Raw genomic sequence first — 18,896 nt, 5'->3', positions numbered from 1 at the left:
CCAAACAGGCCCACTTAGAAGCCTCTTTCCACAAATTTGGAAACAAAGCAGGCAAACTCTTATCCAGACTGTGCAAAGGCCCTTTCCGCCCCACCCACATTACATCACTCCGCGACAGTACAGGCACCCTTCAATCCACTCCACAAGCCATTAACAAAGTTATGCAACAATTCTACTCTACACTTTATGCCACAGATCCCATAGATACACAAAAAGCACGCGCTTTCTTAGGAAAAACAAGCTTACCCAAGATCTCTACACTACAACTAGAAACTCTTAACGCCCCCATAACCCCCACTGAGATATCAACAACCATACGCCACTTGACCCTATCCAAAGCCCCTGGCCCAGACGGCTTCACTAGCGAATTTTATAAGACCCTCCAACCCCTTCTAGAACCTACCCTCCTCCAAGTATACCGGAATATCTGGTCGGGGGGCTCGTATCTACAGTCAGGGAACCAAGCTCTCATAAAATTACTATCAAAAAAGGGCAAAGACCCCCAAGAACCAGGCTCATACAGACCCATCTCCCTTCTCAACCTAGACGTGAAAATTCTCTCCAAAATTATAGCCACTAGGTTGGCTGACATTGTCCCTTCCTTAATCCACCCCGCTCAATCAGGCTTCGTAAAAGGTAGAACCGCCACCCTCAATATTCGTAAAGTCATGATGGCCCTAGAACACGCACTCCATCACCCAAACACCAACCACGCCATTATCACATTAGACGCAGAAAAGGCCTTTGATAACGTTAGCTTCGACTGGCTTTTTATGACAATGTCGGAAATGGGTTTCTCTGGCCCTTTCCATCACCTCATCACTGCCATGTACACAGCCCCATCAGCAAAGTTAGTGGTAGCAGGACTCATGTCAGAAGAATTTCGCCTTCATAAGGGTACACGCCAAGGATGTCCTCTATCCCCACTTCTCTTTAACATCGCCCTAGAACCCCTGTCCAGATATTTAACACTAACAGCCCCCTTACATGGCATAAAAATAGGCACACATGACCTACTTACCTCTTTATTTGCAGATGACATTCTTATATTCTCGGCCAACCCCCCCTCGGACATGTCAACCATCAAAAAGGTGTTTGATGAATTTCGCTTGTGCTCCGGCCTACGCATTAACTACAGCAAAAGCGAAATTCTCCCCATAGGCACACACTCTGTACCACCATGGGCCCAAACATCAGTCTTCCCAGTCGCGAAATCCCATATCACATATTTAGGGATAAAAATAGGAAAGCTCCCCTCCTCGATATATCATTTAAATTACCCTCCTCTGCTGTCGAAAATATCTCAAGAATTAAATGCCTGGATGGACCTGCCCCTCTCGCTCTTGGGAAGATGCCACCTAATAAAAATGGTCAGTTTCGCAAGATTACTATACCCACTACAAACTATTCCATTACTACTTCTACACAAAGATGTATCCTTGCTTAACTCCTCCTTATCCAAATTCCTATGGCGAAACAAAAGACCACGCATTGCTCTAAAAAAACTGTATCTTCCCAGGCGCGAAGGGGGCATCAGTTTACCGCACATTAGAATGTACAATATAGCATGTTTACTTAGAACCAGCATTGATTGGATAACTCAATCCTCCCGCTATTCAAACTTCTCCCTGGAATCGGACATGGCCCATCCCTACTCGCTAGCAGGTCTCCTCCACTGCAGATGGAAGTCAGTCCCCCCCCCTCACCAACATAATCTACTGTTGAGAGATACAGCGGTGGCTTGGAGAGAAGCTAGAAAAATACTAAAGATATCCCCCTTCATGTCATCTCATCTCCCGATCCAAGGAAACCCGGCCTTCCCACAGGGTCTAGACCACAAACCTTTCAAAATATGGGAACGGAAAGGCCTAACAAAATTCTCCTCCCTTTGCAACATTCAGACGGGTCGACCACTGCCTTTTACCAACATTGCCGAATCCTTCGCTCTTCCCACCTCACACTCTTTCCACTATGGGCAATGCATCAGCTTCCTAAAGGAGACATGTATACAAGCAGAGAAAAGGTTTCCATCAAACATCATAGACCAAATGATTTCAAACAACTCCTACAAAACCTCAGACATTTACAAACCCCTTCTACTCAAATCATCTCCACCCCTCTCAACATCATCAATCAAAAACTGGTCTAAAGATTTCCCAGACTCCAACCTAGTGGAAAAAATCGTGCAAGGTCTCAACTCCGTACAACAGCTCACACCCAATGAAGTTTGGAGAGAAACGCAATTAAAAATATCCCACAGAGCTTATATGCCCTTTTCTTCGTCAAAGACGGACGCTAGCAAAGCCTTTTGCCCACTATGCCACCTCCGGAAACCTACCCTAGCCCACCGCTTCTGGAGCTGCTCATACATTTCAACTTTTTGGGACCAAGTTCTTGCCTACATATTCGAAGTGACCCTATTAAAACTACCCAAAGACCCGCTACTCCTCATATTCGGCTATTGGGACCCTCTACTCCTACCCTGGTCCAAACTCGCCAACAGCGACACAAGCCCCTCAGGAAATTTGAAAGTCAACACCCCACACAAAGGGTGGATCCTAACCTGTCTGCTAATCGCAAGAAGGACTATCTTAAAACATTGGATATCTCCACCCCACCCCAACATTGCACAAGTCAAAAGAGAGCTTCTACACCTACTCATCAAAGACCGCATAAACACGGACTTCAAACAGACAACCTCCTCAGACCGCTTCCATTTCAAATGGCACACCTTTATGCTCTCATCTCTTTCTCAAGAAGAAATAGCAAATATGAACAAATCCACCTTCTCCTACCACGACTCATACCAACAGTTACGAAACAAAATATAAATCCTTCCATGAGAGGTGTCACCCTGAACCATCCTCAACTATCCGGACCACCACGTGAGCTACTCAATTCACAAATCCAAGATCTTCAGCAATCCAGCATGAAACCTAAAGTCTACCAGCTATCCTATCCTACCCACAAACTGATCGCAATATGGCACATTGTCTAAGATCAACCGGACAATATACCCTCATAAACTGCCACTCCATCTTCCATCTCATGCCCCCCCCCCCCCCACCCCCCCCTCTCTGGTTATGAGTTCCTATCAAATCTACAGGTATTTGACTGATATTAAATAAGTTAATACTCGCTTAAATAAGTTAATACTCGCAGAAATAGTAATAATTGGTTCCATCCAGGCATCCAACACACTACTCTATGATCACTAGGTTTGGGATCTGTATAATTCTGTATAATTGTGTACCGAACTCTATCCCATATCTGTGAATGTACAAGTATTTCAAACTATCTGTATATATCACAATACCCATATACATCAAAATATCTGTATTCATCACTGTATTTTATACCTTCTGTTATATGTTTGAAAAGCGAAATAAAAATTTTTTTTGAAAATGTTTTGTGCAAAAAAAATGAGTTTCAGATTCGATAGATACCTTATAAATTCCTTCCTTGATGTCAATTATCTCCAATGGGGATGGTGGATTGAATTGCTCTGGGTCCCTAGGTGAATTCCATTCTGTACCTATGACTGGTATTGTTACAGTATTCTAATACAATTTTCCCAATGAGGCATCTGGGTGATGTGTAGTCGGCTTCCATACAGAGAATAACCTCTGTGGGAATACTTGGGCAATCGGTATAATGTTTGGATGAAAGATTTGGAGTACCACACCGGAATTACATACAGTGTACATAGTTAGTCTGGTTGAAAAAAGTCCATCCACTTCAACCAATAGAAGGGGATAAAAAACTCCCATTATATTACAACAATCCTATATCCACTGTTGATGCAGAGGAAGGCAAAAAAAACAGCAAAGAATGATCCAATTTGTTCCAGCAGGGGGAAAAAATTCCTTCCTGATCCCCCAAGAGGCAATCGGATATTCCCTGCATCAACTTTGCCTATAAATATGTTAAATGCTAAAATGTTAAAATCCAAAAGATGTAATGAACTCAACCTCCAATATGTTTCAAGGACCTCATCTCACCCCCCATAATCAGGACTTAAAGGAGTAGTAAACTAACACATGCCAAAATCCGCTGACAGGCAAGGTTGCTATAACAGAAGAGGCCATAGAAGGCTCTTCTGTCATAAATGTCTCCCTTTCCTGTCAGCAGTAATGCAATCTGAGCCACGCATGTGCGGCTCCGACTGCAATTGTGGCACTCTCTGCATTTTGTGGTGAAGTGACGCGTGATGTCACTGAAGCCCGGCCATTCAGACGTTCGAAGATTTGGAACCCAGAAAGAGCCATGACAGCCCAAAACTGTAGGGCTCTGTTTGCAGGTAAGTCTTTCATTATGTACTAGTATGACGGGCTTCCCAGTACATTATGATTTCAACCATCAAGGGGGCACATTTTTGGACTTTCTCAAGGAGAGTTTACTACTGCTTTACCACATATACACATATACCCTTATATATTAAACTAGCTGTTTACTTCTATATACTCTTTTGTTCACACAGTGACCAGCCAGTTTTGGCTGGCTCTGGTGTTCTGATAGACATGAGGACTTCTTTCCCAGAACCCTTATTGTTCCCCTCTGTCTTTTGTTTACTTCTAGAGATACAAATATCATCACCTCCTGCTATACGGTATTACCTAGTGGCCGGCCAGCTTAGGTGCGAGTTCATTACTCCCACAAGCTGGGTGCTCTTGCAGTTGGGTCAGCTGCCCCGCCCCCGCATCCCGCCTTTTGTGGTCAGTCTGGTTATCTGCCCATCGCCATTTTGATCCTATCTTGACCTTTTTCTGCAATCCCAGGAGGGTCTAGCCAATCCCATCTCCCCCAGCTATACATCAGTGACTTGCTTACCCGTGTAAGTACAGATTTCATTCTCTCTCAATTTTTATGTATTCAGATATGCGGTCTCACCTTGAAAGAATGATACTAATTATAAATCTATAGAGAGTTACTTTGTTATCTATATTTCTACTAATGTTTACTACATTTATATCTATAGAACACCACCGATTGTTCTCAATGACATTAAGCCTCTGAGGAAGGACGACACAGTCCGAAACATGTCAGGCATCATTTTCCAGCATGTATTCTAGCTAGCCTACCTATGGTCTTGAGGCAGGTAAGTTTAATGCCTATGTTTTCTTGTACTGAGCATATTTGCCATTAACCACTTCAATACCAGGCACTTAGACACCTTCCTGCCCAGACCAATTTTCAGCTTTCAGTGCTGTCGCGATTTGAATGACAATTGCGCGGTCATGCTACACTGTACCCAAACTAAATTTTTATAATTTTGTTCCCACAAATAGAGCTTTCTTTTGGTGGTATTTGATCACCATTGCGAAACAAATAAAAAAAGACCGAAAATTTTGAAAAAAAATAAAAGTTTTGCTTTTGTTTCTGTTTAAAAATTTTGTAAATAAGTAAGTTTTCTCTTTCAATGATGGGCACTGATAAGGCGGCACTGACAGGCACTGATAAGGCGGCAGCGATGAGGTGGCACCAATGAGTGGGCACCGATGATGGGCACTGATATGCAGCACTGATGGGCACTGGTAGGCAGCACTGATGGGTGGCACTGATATGCAGCACTGATGGGCATTGATAGGTGGCACTAATGGGCACCATGGTTGGCACTGGTTGGCACTGATGGGCACTGAAAGGCTGCAAAGATGGGTTCTTATGGGTGGCACTGATGGGCACTGATAGGCGGCACTGATGGGCACTGATACATGGCACTGATACGCGGCACTGATTGGCATCCCTGGTGGCATTGGCAGTGGTAGGCATTGGAGTGGGCACTGATTGGCAGCTGCCTGGGCATTGATTGGCAGCTGCCTTTGCACTGATTAGTATTTTCCTGGGGGTCTAGGGGGCATACCTGGTGGTCCAGTGTGGCTGGTTTTCCTAGTGGTCCTGGGCGGCTTCCCAGATGATCCTGGGGGGCTTCCCTGGTGGTCCTGGGTGGCTTCCCTGGTGGTCCTGGGTGGCTTCCCTGGTGGTCCTGGGTAGGATCCGAGGGGGGGGCTGTGCTGATAAACAATCAGCACAGACCCCCCCTGTCAGGAGAGCAGCCGATCGGCTCTCCTCTACTCGCGTCTGTCAGACGCGAGTGAGGAAAAGACGATCACCGGCTCTTCCTATTTACATCATGATCAGCCGTGATTGGACACGGCTGATCACGTGGTAAAGAGTCTCCGTCAGAGACTCTTTACCTAGATTGGTGTTGCGGGGTGTCAGACTTACACCCTGCAACAACAATCGCCGCGATGTGTGCCCCCGGGGGCACGCAGCAGCTCAATATCCTGCGGACGTCATATGACGCCCAGTCAGGATATTGAAACCACTTTGCCGCCGTCATTCTGCTATATGGTGGGCGGCAAGTGGGTAATACTGCAATTTTATATGCTATATTTATTTATTTTATTTTTTTCAATAGATTTTATTGAAAGAAAAGTGCAATACAAGGTATCACAAATTTTTTCAACATTTTATATAAACCAGTAGCACTTTTATATATGGGTGGAGAGCAAAATAACAAGGGTAGGATATATAATGGGAATTTCAGATAGACATACCATGATAATATAACTGGATGGATCAACAGGGTGGGTCCCTAGGGAGCTACTGGTAGCAAAACAAAGAGGGGGGAGGTGGGTAGGATGGGGGGTGAGCAGACACCATTCGGTTGAAGTATTAAGTAGCGAGAGAATTACAGGAACAAGAAAAGCCTCTAGGTCTAGGGTATAGACATGTGCTATGAGACCTCATGTGGAACGGTGATAGTTGGAGTATACGGAAGTAGAAGAGGGTGGTCTTGATGAATGATCCTTATAGCTAATGGTTCCACAATTGTTGGGAGGAAAACAGGAGTGTCTTCTTCCTCAGGAGTGGTATTGGAGGTGTCATAGTAGGAGAATAAAATATTTTCGAAGTTCTGTAGTTCCTCTTGGGATAGGGATGATTGCATGAAAGCCCACCATCTTGAGTAGAAACGTGTGTTGGAGAGTTCCTATTTGAAATCGGTGTTGAGCTTGTCTCTGTGAAGCAAGGTTAGAAGCTCCCTTTTGAGTTGCGAGATCTGTGGGCAAAGAGAGGAGGTCCAGTGTTGTAGAATTAGTCTTCTGGCTAGTAAGAGACCCATCAAGGCCCAGTCCTTATAGAGAGGGTGGGTGGTTGGGGACCACGGGAGCAGTTGGTCGTCCCAGTATCCGAAGATGAGGAGTAGGGGGTCTTTAGGTAGTTTTAGCAGCGTTATATCGAAGATGTAGGAGATGACTTGGTTCCAGAAGGCGGAGATGGAGGGGCATGTCCAAAAACGGAGGGAAAGGTATGCTTTTGGCTGGCGGAACATGGGGCAGCTGGCTGCGCCTTGGACAGTTTTGTCCGAGAGGAAGGGTATATACGCACAGTGTAGAATCTTTCATTACCTCATTGGGGATCAGCTGAAGGGTTTTCTTGTACCCTTGAAGAACCTTTTCCACTATATCTGAGTCAGGAAAGTCTTTACCCCAGTTTGCTACCGATGAGAAAGCAATTGAGGGAGTGGTCTTTAGCAGGAACGGTGATATATTTCTTTGTCACTGTGGATTTTATTGCATGTTACCAATAAATATATTTTTTACTCATCACCTGGCCTGCCTTCTAAAATCCAGAGGGGTTACACTGTGCCTTGAGCACTAGGTTTTCTCTTTTGTTTACTACTTCTTTAAGGGAATGGTTTTTGGAAGACTCAAGCTAGAAATCAGATAAGGATAATTGTGCACCAAATATCCCGATCTCCCTGCTGCATTCTGAAAGTTCTGAAGGAGAACCAAGACTTTGAGTACACAATTATCCTGATCCCAATTCCAGGTTGTGTGTTTGTGTTCTCCAAAACCCCTTTTCCTAAGCCCTGATAAAGGGGGTGGGCTGATTCCTCCAAAACTCATCGAGATCATTGCTTGATTTGGTGTAAAACCTTCTATTTGGAATTTACCATTCTGAAGTAGTGCTCCAAAACTTTGATATAAACCGTAATAATTTAAAGTTGAATTTGCTGTCTCATACATTAATGTATGATTTCATATCATAAGCATAACACTCAAATTATTGAACCTGATGTGTTCTTGCACCTTTGTGCCTTTTAATTTTGTATGTAATAGCTCTCATCTCTACATCAATCACTGTTACTTTTACAAAATGAAATAAAGACTAATTTAAGTAAAAAAAAAAAAATAGTTAGTTCTGTGACAGAATTAACCCGACCATTGACCACTTCTTAATTGTGTGTCTGTTTTGTGTGAAAATCTGTCTCATATCCAGCAGTAAACTAGATCTAATGACCTACCAAATTAATTCATCTTTTGCACTATGATGCAGGGGTCACAAATGCATAAACAAACTATTGCACAGACTTTGCTAACTGACACAATGCCTGATTTGTATTTATATGTATCACTAATTAGCTTAAAAAATGTCCCCTAATAAATTTATCGTACAGAGAGAGGGAGACCAACTTGTTTAGGAAGGGGGCCGTGCCACGTCCAATGGTACATAAACACAAAGAAAAGGGTTCCCCTAGGTGGACTTTACCGGCACTTGCATAAAAGGAAAAAACTTAGAAATAGAGACTATAATACATCATAAAAAAAGGTGTATGTTTATTCAATAGGGAAATACAAGTATTAAAAACAAAATGGATATCATTGGTAACAAAGCAGTACTAATGGGTAAGTACATGAAACAGTCTAGCAATAAACAGTGGTGAAAAGAAACCTCTTTTCAAGTCCGACGCGTTTCGGGATGTTTAATGTTTCTAGGGTCCTTCTTCAGGGGCATGATCGAAAAGAGGGGTTCATCTAAATATATTGAAAAAAATATATATAAATAAGACTGAAAGAGTGTAAACAAGGGTCAAATAGTATACAAGTTGTCAATTGATATCCAATAGGGGGTTTGAATGATCCATAGATCACCTACCTGGGAAAGTTCCATTAACTGCTTATGGGAAGAGGTATAAAAATACAAAGGCACTGAAAGAGGGCAGGGAGTCGGTGGGCAGTTTAGGATGTAATAGGTATAAGTGCTAGCATTAGATGGTATAAGCTGCAAGGAGGTAAGCAGTAATCTCCATATAGGAGTATGGCACTATGCCCATCCCGCCCGACCCGGGCATGCGCACGCCAGAGCGGTAAGCTGAGGTCACAGGAAGGCGCCCCTAAAAAATGAAAAGATTGAAGTACCTTAGCAGGAATATAGTATATGTAAAGGCTAAATGCAAACAAGACAGACCAAAAAAGTGTGCAAAAATTTTATATCTATATTTTTATGTTAAAATGGTGGCTGTCAAGTATACACATATAAATAACACAATAGTAGAGGCAGAGTGACAGGAAAAGGGGCTGAAAATAAATTGCAAGAATCATATACCTAATAGAAAGCAAGGGTAATGGGAGTATATATATATATGATAATTGTTGGAGCAAATTAGTGCATGTTGGGAAACAAACCTAATTGGAGGTATATAATAAGGAAGTATATGTCCGAATGGATACAATCATCATAGAAGATTTTATAGTTAAAGGACTAAATTATTTTATTTTGGGCAGAAATGACATCAAGATATAAAGTCCATATATCAAGAAAGAATGTGAAACTGAAAAAACGTGTGTAGAAATACCCCTTAGCCTGCAGGAGATAGAATGTAACCATAGCAGGATGGGGAGTAGTAAAGAGACAAAGGACAATGCATTCAAGTAGCCCAAAAGGAATGAGTACTGGACAGAGGGGTATAGTACATTTATAATAATGATCTTTAAGAAGGGGATATTTATTTATATTTATTTATTTATTTATATGTGTATACTTGACAGCCACCATTTTAACATAAAAATATAGATATATAATTTTTGCACACTTTTTTGGTCTGTCTTGTTTGCATTTAGCCTTTACATATACTATATTCCTGCTAAGGTACCTCAATCTTTTCATTTTTTAGGGGCGCCTTCCTGTGACCTCAGCTTACCGCTCTGGCGTGTGCATGCCCGGGTCGGGCGGGATGGGCATAGTGCCATACTCCTATATGGAGATTACTGCTTACCTCCTTGCAGCTTATACCATCTAATGCTAGCACTTATACCTATTACATCCTAAACTGCCCACCGACTCCCTGCCCTCTTTCAGTGCCTTTGTATTTTTATACCTCTTCCCATAAGCAGTTAATGGAACTTTCCCAGGTAGGTGATCTATGGATCATTCAAACCCCCTATTGGATATCAATTGACAACTTGTATACTATTTGACCCTTGTTTACACTCTTTCAGTCTTATTTATATATATTTTTTTCAATATATTTAGATGAACCCCTCTTTTCGATCATGCCCCTGAAGAAGGACCCTAGAAACATTAAACATCCCGAAACGCGTCGGGCTTGAAAAGAGGTTTCTTTTCACCACTGTTTATTGCTAGACTGTTTCATGTACTTACCCATTAGTACTGCTTTGTTACCAATGATATCCATTTTGTTTTTAATACTTGTATTTCCCTATTGAATAAACATACACCTTTTTTTATGATGTATTATAGTCTCTATTTCTAAGTTTTTTCCTATTATGCAAGTGCCGGTAAAGTCCACCTAGGGGAACCCTTTTCTTTGTGCTAATAAATTTATCAGTCGGGGTGAACAGGAAACAGCCAAAGCTGAAAAAGTGTCACCAAGATTAATGTCATTTGTAGAAAACAAACTAAAGTAAAAGCAGAAGTTTTGTTCTGTAAATCTCGGGGGGTGGTGACCCTATTGAATATCATCTATAAACCGGTGATCTCTACACATAACAGGAAGATAATAGAACTGTAATATTTACATATAAAGAAACCATTAAACTATCATACGGTGAGCTTACCTGGTTTGTCCAACCCTACAAAAAAGTAAAAAAAAAAACATTAGATTGTGTTCCTTGGCATGCAATTAGCAAATCATCATTCCAGATAAAGTGACATTTTGTGACAATAGTTATAAAGTTCTCATTTGCACTCTGCCAACAATACATTGCTCACATTCCACACTACATGATGCTGTACTATGCATTGTTAGCATTGCATTCATACAGAATTGAGGTCCGTGATTTAAAAACATATATTTAGTGATAGAAAATAATACATAGATAAATTAGGGTGGAATTTGAGGACTTTGAACATTACAGCAGTGGAAAAACTATAGCCATAGCAGGTTCTATGGGGCTTTGGTGGAGTCTGGGGGCCTCATTAATGAGGCTGTTGAGGTAAATTAAACTGTGAAGTCTGCAGTCTATAAGAGCTGACATCACACCCACAGGAGAAATCATTAGACATCCCATGTCTCAGAGCCTTCTTGTTTTATCTATCTTGTTTAGCTTAAAATGATTGTAAACCTAATTTTTTAAAATAACAAATATGTCATACTTACCTGCTCCGTGTAATGGTTTTGCTCATAGTTTCCCCAGTCCTCCTCTTCTCAGCTCCCCTGCAAGTGCTGCTGGCTCCTCCCTCTGCTGAGTGCCCCCATAGTCACTCATGCAGGCTCTCTCTCAGACCGTGCTTTGTGTGTCCATTGATACACAGAGTTCAGCTTGGCCCCACCCTCAATATCTTCTCACAGGCTGTAATTTACAGCATAGAAGTGGAGGTTATGGCACAATGATGCAATCAGATCTGTGTCCTGAAGAGAGTGGCTGTGGAAGATTATGGGATTATGTGTAATCCAAGACACTTTAGTGCAGCACCTCTTGAGAAACTGAAGATACTCTAGAGCAACAAATATGGACTTCAGAGGGCACATCTGAGTGTAGTTGTTATTAAAAACATTTATTTAAGTAGACAATTGTCAACTTACATTATACAAATGGTGATGATTGGCATGTAAGTGTAAACACACATATGTCAGCCTATGGGGGTGAATCTTCTCACAACAGGGCATGCTTCCTCAAAGGAATTCCAACATCTGGGCATGTGGTAACATGGATTGAGTCAGCCTCACACTGGTCCATCAGTCTCTCAGCTTCTCTGGACACAGGAAGGCCAGACGGGGTTCCACAGCAGCTAGGCTCCTGTAGATGTCAGTCAAAGCCTTGGAGATAAAAAGAGGATGGAAGTCAGCTTGTGGTGGAAGGCATGGCTTCAGAAGTGATATTATTTGCTTGGAGCATAGTTTTGAGGTGGGCTTGCTATTTTCTTAAACCAATGAAAATGCATGTGAAGTTTTATTTTGAGTCAACAATTCTAAGCAGCACATAGGTGGTCTTCTTTCTTTTAAGTCAAAAGAATTTGAAAATGTAATATAGATAATGAATGCCATGTGCACAATGAATGCAAGCCATTTAATCAATTTTATCCAAAATAAAACTTCACATGCATTTTCAGGTTGTTGGCATGCCGCCAAACTGAATCCATGTGGACTGCTAGTAATTTTAATAAGTTCTGCCATATTTACATTCTGGGCCCTGTGGTTATCTTCCATTCTGTATATAAGCCAGCCTTGCCTATCTCTGTTTACATTGTTTTGAGAAAGAGGCAGCCAACCTTGAAATGGGTAACCACCCCCCACGTAGGCGACATCACTTTTGAAGCCATGTGCATTTCAACACAACTTCAGCTCCTCCTTTGCTCTCCAAGGCTTCCATTGACATCTACAGGAACCTAGCTGCTGTGTAACCAACTATATCCTAGCTATTTCCAGAGGAGCTGAGAGACTGATGGACCTATATGTGGCTGACCCATCCATGTTGCCACAATGCACCTAGTTATCTATATCTGTGTGTTGCCAATACTAAAGCGTGTGCTCCTTTGATGTACTGCCACAGTTAGTCTGTTGCCCCTGGCTTCCATTGACATCTACAGGAGCATAGCTGCTGTGTAATCCAGCCTGGCCTTCCCCTTCTATGACTGAGAAACAAGCAATCAAACACAGCTGATTGCTCAGTTCTCAGAGCTCCATGAGCAGAGAGAATATGACTGTCAGGCACTGGCTCTCTGCCCTGCCTCCCCCCATGCTCAATGGAGCGCTGGGCTGTGGAAAGGGCAGGAGCCGCTAGTTCAGGCTGTCAGTGGCTTGCTGAGAGCATGAGCTGAGTGTGGGTCCAGGCATGTGAGTGGAGCCTGACCATATGATGAACTGCACTCCTATGATCCACAGGAGAAGTACAGCCAAACGAGCTTTGACTGTGCTTCTGCTTTAAGGTAAAAAAAAATTCTGCCTTTAGAACTACTTCAATGTCATTTTTTCATCTGACTACAATGCATTTTTTTAAAAAAAGCCAACATTTTCACTTATTCTATTTTTGCAAGAATTTCAGCAAATTAAGAACTCCAAATTTTGCTTCTTACTAAATATAGCCTCCACTGATACTGAAAAATGATCTTTATAGAGAGTTGTACTATACTTGGTTACAGAGAAATGGCAATAACAATAAACAATTGGTGGGACACCCTTTATCACATTTCCAAAAGTGATTTTGAAGTTCCTGACAGTTCTGCATAATGAGAAAATGGGTCCAAAAATTCTAAAAATAGGGATGCAGTCTGGGTAAAAAAAAAAAGGAGGTGTGGCTTGAAAGCACTCCTTTTGGCATTTTAAGCCCAGAGTTCTCTCCTTTACAATGAAAGACATGCTCCTTTCTCCCTTCCTAATGTCAACTTCTCCTTCCTCATCCACAAATTTACTTCTGACGTGCAGCATATGGGAGAGAGAGTACACTACATGGAAACTAAAATGGATGAATGCACTAACACAGTGAATGATCTGGTGTATGCCTATGTAGAACAAAGGGATGATAGCTTGTGGATCAAAGCAAAACTAGCACATCTCGCAGACCGCTCTTGCTGCAACAATATTAAGGCTGAGGAGCGTCCCTAAAGCTATCCCCCCTTTAGATCTGCACAAATATGCCAGAGACCTGATTTCCACTGTGCTACCTGATCTGTCACCAATTGAACTCACGATTGATCGGATTCACAGAATCCCCAAACCCGGTCACCTGGAGGATGCAATCCCCAGAGATGTTCCGATGAGGGTTCACTCTTACCAGGTAAAGGAACAATTACCATCTAAAGCGAGAATGCTGAACAATCTCCCTGCACCATACACAGAGATTCAAATCTTTGTGGACCTCTCACAACACACCCTGCAGAGACAACTAAAAACGGTGACCAAAGCACTGACCAACCATAAGCTGACCTACAAATGGTACCACCCTGCCACTATACAGGTTACCAGAAATGGGGTCCCTCACACAATCTCCTCAATTGATATATGAATGAAGCTCCTGCACTCTTAGGGAATAATACCAGAGACCCCCAGAGATGGCAACCCCGCTTCCCGGAAAGAACCACCTCTTCAGCATGGGCAACATCGACAGGATAACCACAAATCCAAAATTAAATTAATCCTCCTGCTCTGAACTGCCATAACCTTGATATTAGCTCTGACCAACAATAACAGGCAGTGCAGCGCTGAAGGAATAATCTAACAACTACAAATAATAATAAAATGTCCAAATAAAATCATGTAAGGAAAAACATAGATGTAGTAAGAGAGCCGAAAGCGTCAATGGTGGTAAAGGGTGCTTCATGCAAATTCTGAAGTGCTCCTTAATCCATGCTCACACCACTTGCTAGCCAAACCGCTCACCTTGCAAAATGGACCCATGAGCTAACAGGAAGGTCACACAGGTGAGCGGTTTGGCTAGCAAGTGGTGTGAGCATGGATTAAGGAGCACTTCAGAATTTGCATGAAGCACCCTTTACCACCGTTGACGCTTTCGGCTCTCTTACTACATCTATGTTTTTCCTTACATAATTTTATATGGACATTTTATTATTATTTGTAGTTGTTAGATTATTCCTTCAGTGCTGCACTGCCTGTTATTGTTTATCTTAAAAGGATTTATATATTTGCCTTTAGTGTTCAGCGGCTTCTAGTTTTTATGAGGTTTTTGCGCTGACTGTTTGTTTTTGATTAGCTCTGACCAGGCAATCTGCTCAAATACACCAAGGCACAAGGTGTAGAACCCTACTGAAGATGTCTACGCCTTGCGCCTTGACGATATGCATATAGGGTACGGAGCACACGTGCTGACATCACACTGCGGCTATTCAATTTGAATTGTATCTATGCCTCTAAAGCTAGCCTGGCTTATAGTGCCTTATTTGTGAGTATGTTTGACTCATCTTTTATGGGAATAAATTGTTTTTAAATGGAAAGCACTAGATCTCGCCATTCTGTTTTTATGCATATGCTGATCGTTGCACACTTGGAGATCTTGTCAACCACTTAGAGGAAGTGTATGGAATTGAGGACGTCTGGTTTCAGTTTTACGCCAGTCCCTTGTGATATCCCCAGAGGGGAACTGCTTTATTTGACCGGCTGATGAAACAGGAATATTAAGTTCATGTCTTCATTGTATTGTTTATGCACATTGTATTTTTAGTAGCGCAGCTCTGTTTATTTATGCATTTTGTATAAAAATGTTGCCTCCTCTTCTTCCTTCCCCTCTGAAATGCTTAGTGCACTCATAATAAGAAGGTGTTCCTTTAAGGGGGATTGGGCTGCCTCCAGGCCCACCTGCCCCTCATCTATCCATTTAATGCATGTGCTTCCATTGTGGAGATGCTTATAAATTCAGTAGTGTTAGAACTGCAAGCATACACAGGGTGCCGTGAAGAGGCCTTGCAGCTTATGCATGCATTTGCAAATGCATGCTAACTAAAACCCTGTTTTTAACGCAGACTGTTGGACAGGTTAATTTGGTCAGTTGGCAGACTGGTTGGTGAGTTGAGCTATGGAATGTTCTGTTTTTGTCTTTCATGTGATAGCCCTTCCATGTGCTCCTTGCTGTGAAGGCCAGTTATAGGTGGGGCAAGGGGCATTTGTTTGTTGTTTGCAGTCATAATAACCCTAATGAAACCAGGAAACAACCCCACAAACCCCAATAATTTTTGCCCCATATCACTGCTCAACATTGATTTAAAAATCTATGGAAAACTATTGACTAACAGACAAATCAATACTCTCCCTTCCTTAATACAAAAAGATCAATCAGGTTTCACAAAAGGATGCCACTAGATGCCTAATCAATGCCTGCTCCTTTCATTGGACACAGAGAAGGTGTTTGACAGGGTGCACTGGAAATATCCAGCCTCTGTCCTAACCAAATTTGTATTTTAAGGTCTGATTTTGAAAGCTATCATGGCTCTCTACTCTTGCCCATCAGCATACGTTAACACATCTGATATTCTGTCAACTCCATTTCAGATCTCTAATGGCATGAGGCAAGGGTGCCCCCTCTCTCCCCTCATATTCAACCTCGTAATGGAAGCACTAGCTGAGCATATCAGGACCAATAAGTAAATTTCCAGAATTCCCATAACATCCCACGAACACAAAATCAGCTTATTCGCTGATGATGTAATCCTTATGATTTCCCATCCTCACTCCTCCCTGCCTGAGGTACAAAAAATACTGGCTTGGTTTAACAAGGTATCTTACTACAAAGTAAACAACAGTACATCATTTATACTAGACTTGGGTTTCGTTGCCACAATTCACAATCTGCTCCAGCACCAATTCCCCTTATACTTGGGCCGAAAACAGTGTCCCTTACCTTGGAATTCAATTGACCACTTGCCGCCCGCCATATAGCAAATTAAAGTGGTTTCATTATCCTGACCGGATGTCATATGATGTGATCAGGATAATGAGCTGCTGCGCGCCCCCGGGGGCGTGCATCGCGGCGATAGTTGTAGCGGTGTGTCAATCTGACACATCGCAACTCCGATCTAGGTAAAGAGTCTCTGACGGAGACTCTTTACCACGTGATCAGCCGTGTCCAATCACGGCTGATCACGATGTAAATAGGAAGAGCCGGTGATCAGCTTTTCCTCACTCGCGTCTAACAGACGCGAGTAGAGGAGAGTCGATTGGCTGCTCTCCTGACAGGGGGGTCTGTTCTGATTGTTTATCAGCACAGCCCCCCTCGGATCCCACCCAGGACCACCAGGGAAGCTGCCCAGGACCACCAGGATGGCCACCACACTGGACCACCAGGTCTGCCCCCTAGACACCCAGGGAAATACCAATATGTGCCCAGGCAGCTGCCAATCAGTGCCCACTCCAATGCCTACCACTGCCAGTGCCACCAGGGATGCCTATCAGTGGCTCATATCAGTGCCGCCTATGAGTGCCCAGCAGTGCCGCCTATCAGTGCCACCCTATCAGTGCCGCCTTTCAGTGCCTCATTAGTGTCGCCTATCAGTGCCCATCAGTGCCAACCAGTGCCACCCAGTGCCACCCATGAGTGCCGGTCAGTGCCGCCTATCAATGCCCATCAGTGCTGCATATCAGTGCCACCCATCAGTGCCGTCTACCAGTACCCATCAGTGCCGCATATCAGTGCCCATCGTCAGTGCCCGTCACTGCCCGCTCATTGGTGCCACCTCATCGGTGCTGCCATATCAGTGTCTATCAGTGCCGCCTTATCAGTGCCCATCAGTGAAAGAGAAAACTTACTTATTTACAAATATTTTTCTGTTCAAATATTTTTATTGGTAAATAACAAGCATTAGTTACTAGCTTTTCGGTACAGGGTATCATGTAGATATAAAGCAGTGTACATCTTAACAGGTTAGGATAATAATGACATAATAAGGGTTAAAGCTTGCAAACATTATACACTCTGTCAAATATCTCAAGATCCAGTAAAACTGAGTATGCTAGCATTAAGAAGGACCATGGTCGTTAAATTAGACACAATATATCACTGGTGATTATAGACATGGGGTCGGTCTTGGTAAACAACCGAGACCAACTCAAGGGGGAAAAAAGGAAAAAATAAGACAGAGTATACTACCCATATTACCAGGGATAATTAAGGGGGGAAGTGGGAAGAGTGTGAGGAGGATAGAGAGAAGGGAAGGAGAAAGGAAAAAGTGAGGGAAAGCTGAGAAGAGGTAGAAGGGCGGTCGGGACGCGCGGGCACCGGTATGGTTTCCATAATCAAAAATGGTTATTAAAACTATTTCAGGGTTCTAGTAGGCTCACGTCAATATCTGGGGGCAAGAAGTGCTCTATCCATGGTTGCCAAACTCTGAAGTGCTGTGGGACTTTATCTATTATTGTTGCTTCAATTTTGCTGTGAATCATTGCCTGGGTAATTCTATTTTGCATTTCAATTATGCTAAGTGCAGGTGTCTTCCAGGCTTTGGCTATCGTTTGCTTAGCAGCTGTGAATAGGTGGAGAAGGAGACAGCGTTGGGCTCTGGTGTAGTCTTGGGGTATAAGGTTGAGTAGGGCTATAGTTGGGTTAGGTTCTAACGTGACCTGGTGGAGAGTGGAAGCCATCTGGAATGTTGCTGCCCAGAAACGTTGCACTAATGGACATGTCCACCAGATGTGGGTGTGTGTTCCTTTATCTTTGCAACCCCTGAAGCAAGTCGAGGGATATTCAGGTAGAAATTTGGCAATTCTGGATGGGACCAGGTACCATCGCATGAGCACCTTGTAGTTTGCTTCTGAGGCAACAACATTTTGGGATGAATTTTTCGTATTAGTCCATATGGTGGACCAGTCTTCTGCTTCGAGATCGATGTTTAAATCTTTAGACCATTGTCTCGCATAGGTGGGGAGATTTGTGGATGGTGTCGTGAGGTGAGTGTAGAGGCGAGAGATGATACCTGGTGCGTGCGGGTCCGAGTCGCACATATTCTCAAACTCAGTCAGGGTATCCAGCCCAGAACTGGATTTTAAATTTGTTTTGACAAAATGAGCAATTTGGAGGTAACAAAAGCACTCTTTAGGTGAAAGGTGCGCTTGCGCTTGTATAGCTGGAAAAGATTTTATAGAGTTACCACTAAGTACTGTAGGTCACAAATGCGAGTCAGACCCGCTTGGGCACAGGTTTGGAACA

At 42.9% G+C, this 18,896-nt stretch overlaps 1 protein-coding gene across 1 annotated transcript in view; it reads right to left on the bottom strand.

Annotated features, from left to right (window-relative positions):
• The window catches only part of LOC141147853 (uromodulin-like), an 88,058-nt gene that overhangs the window by 30,373 nt on the left and 38,789 nt on the right, over positions 1-18,896 (bottom strand). Inside the window, exon 8 of the mRNA XM_073635020.1 lies at positions 10,863-10,877. Within this exon, the coding sequence (XP_073491121.1) occupies positions 10,863-10,877 (15 nt within the window). The remainder of the gene's footprint in view (positions 1-10,862; positions 10,878-18,896) is intronic.

The sequence above is a fragment of the Aquarana catesbeiana genome, linkage group LG06 (genome assembly GCF_042186555.1).
Source record: "Aquarana catesbeiana isolate 2022-GZ linkage group LG06, ASM4218655v1, whole genome shotgun sequence".
Classification (NCBI taxonomy): domain Eukaryota; kingdom Metazoa; phylum Chordata; class Amphibia; order Anura; family Ranidae; genus Aquarana; species Aquarana catesbeiana.
The sequence above is the reverse complement of the archived record's forward strand: the minus strand, read 5'-3'. Positions and strand labels throughout refer to the sequence as shown.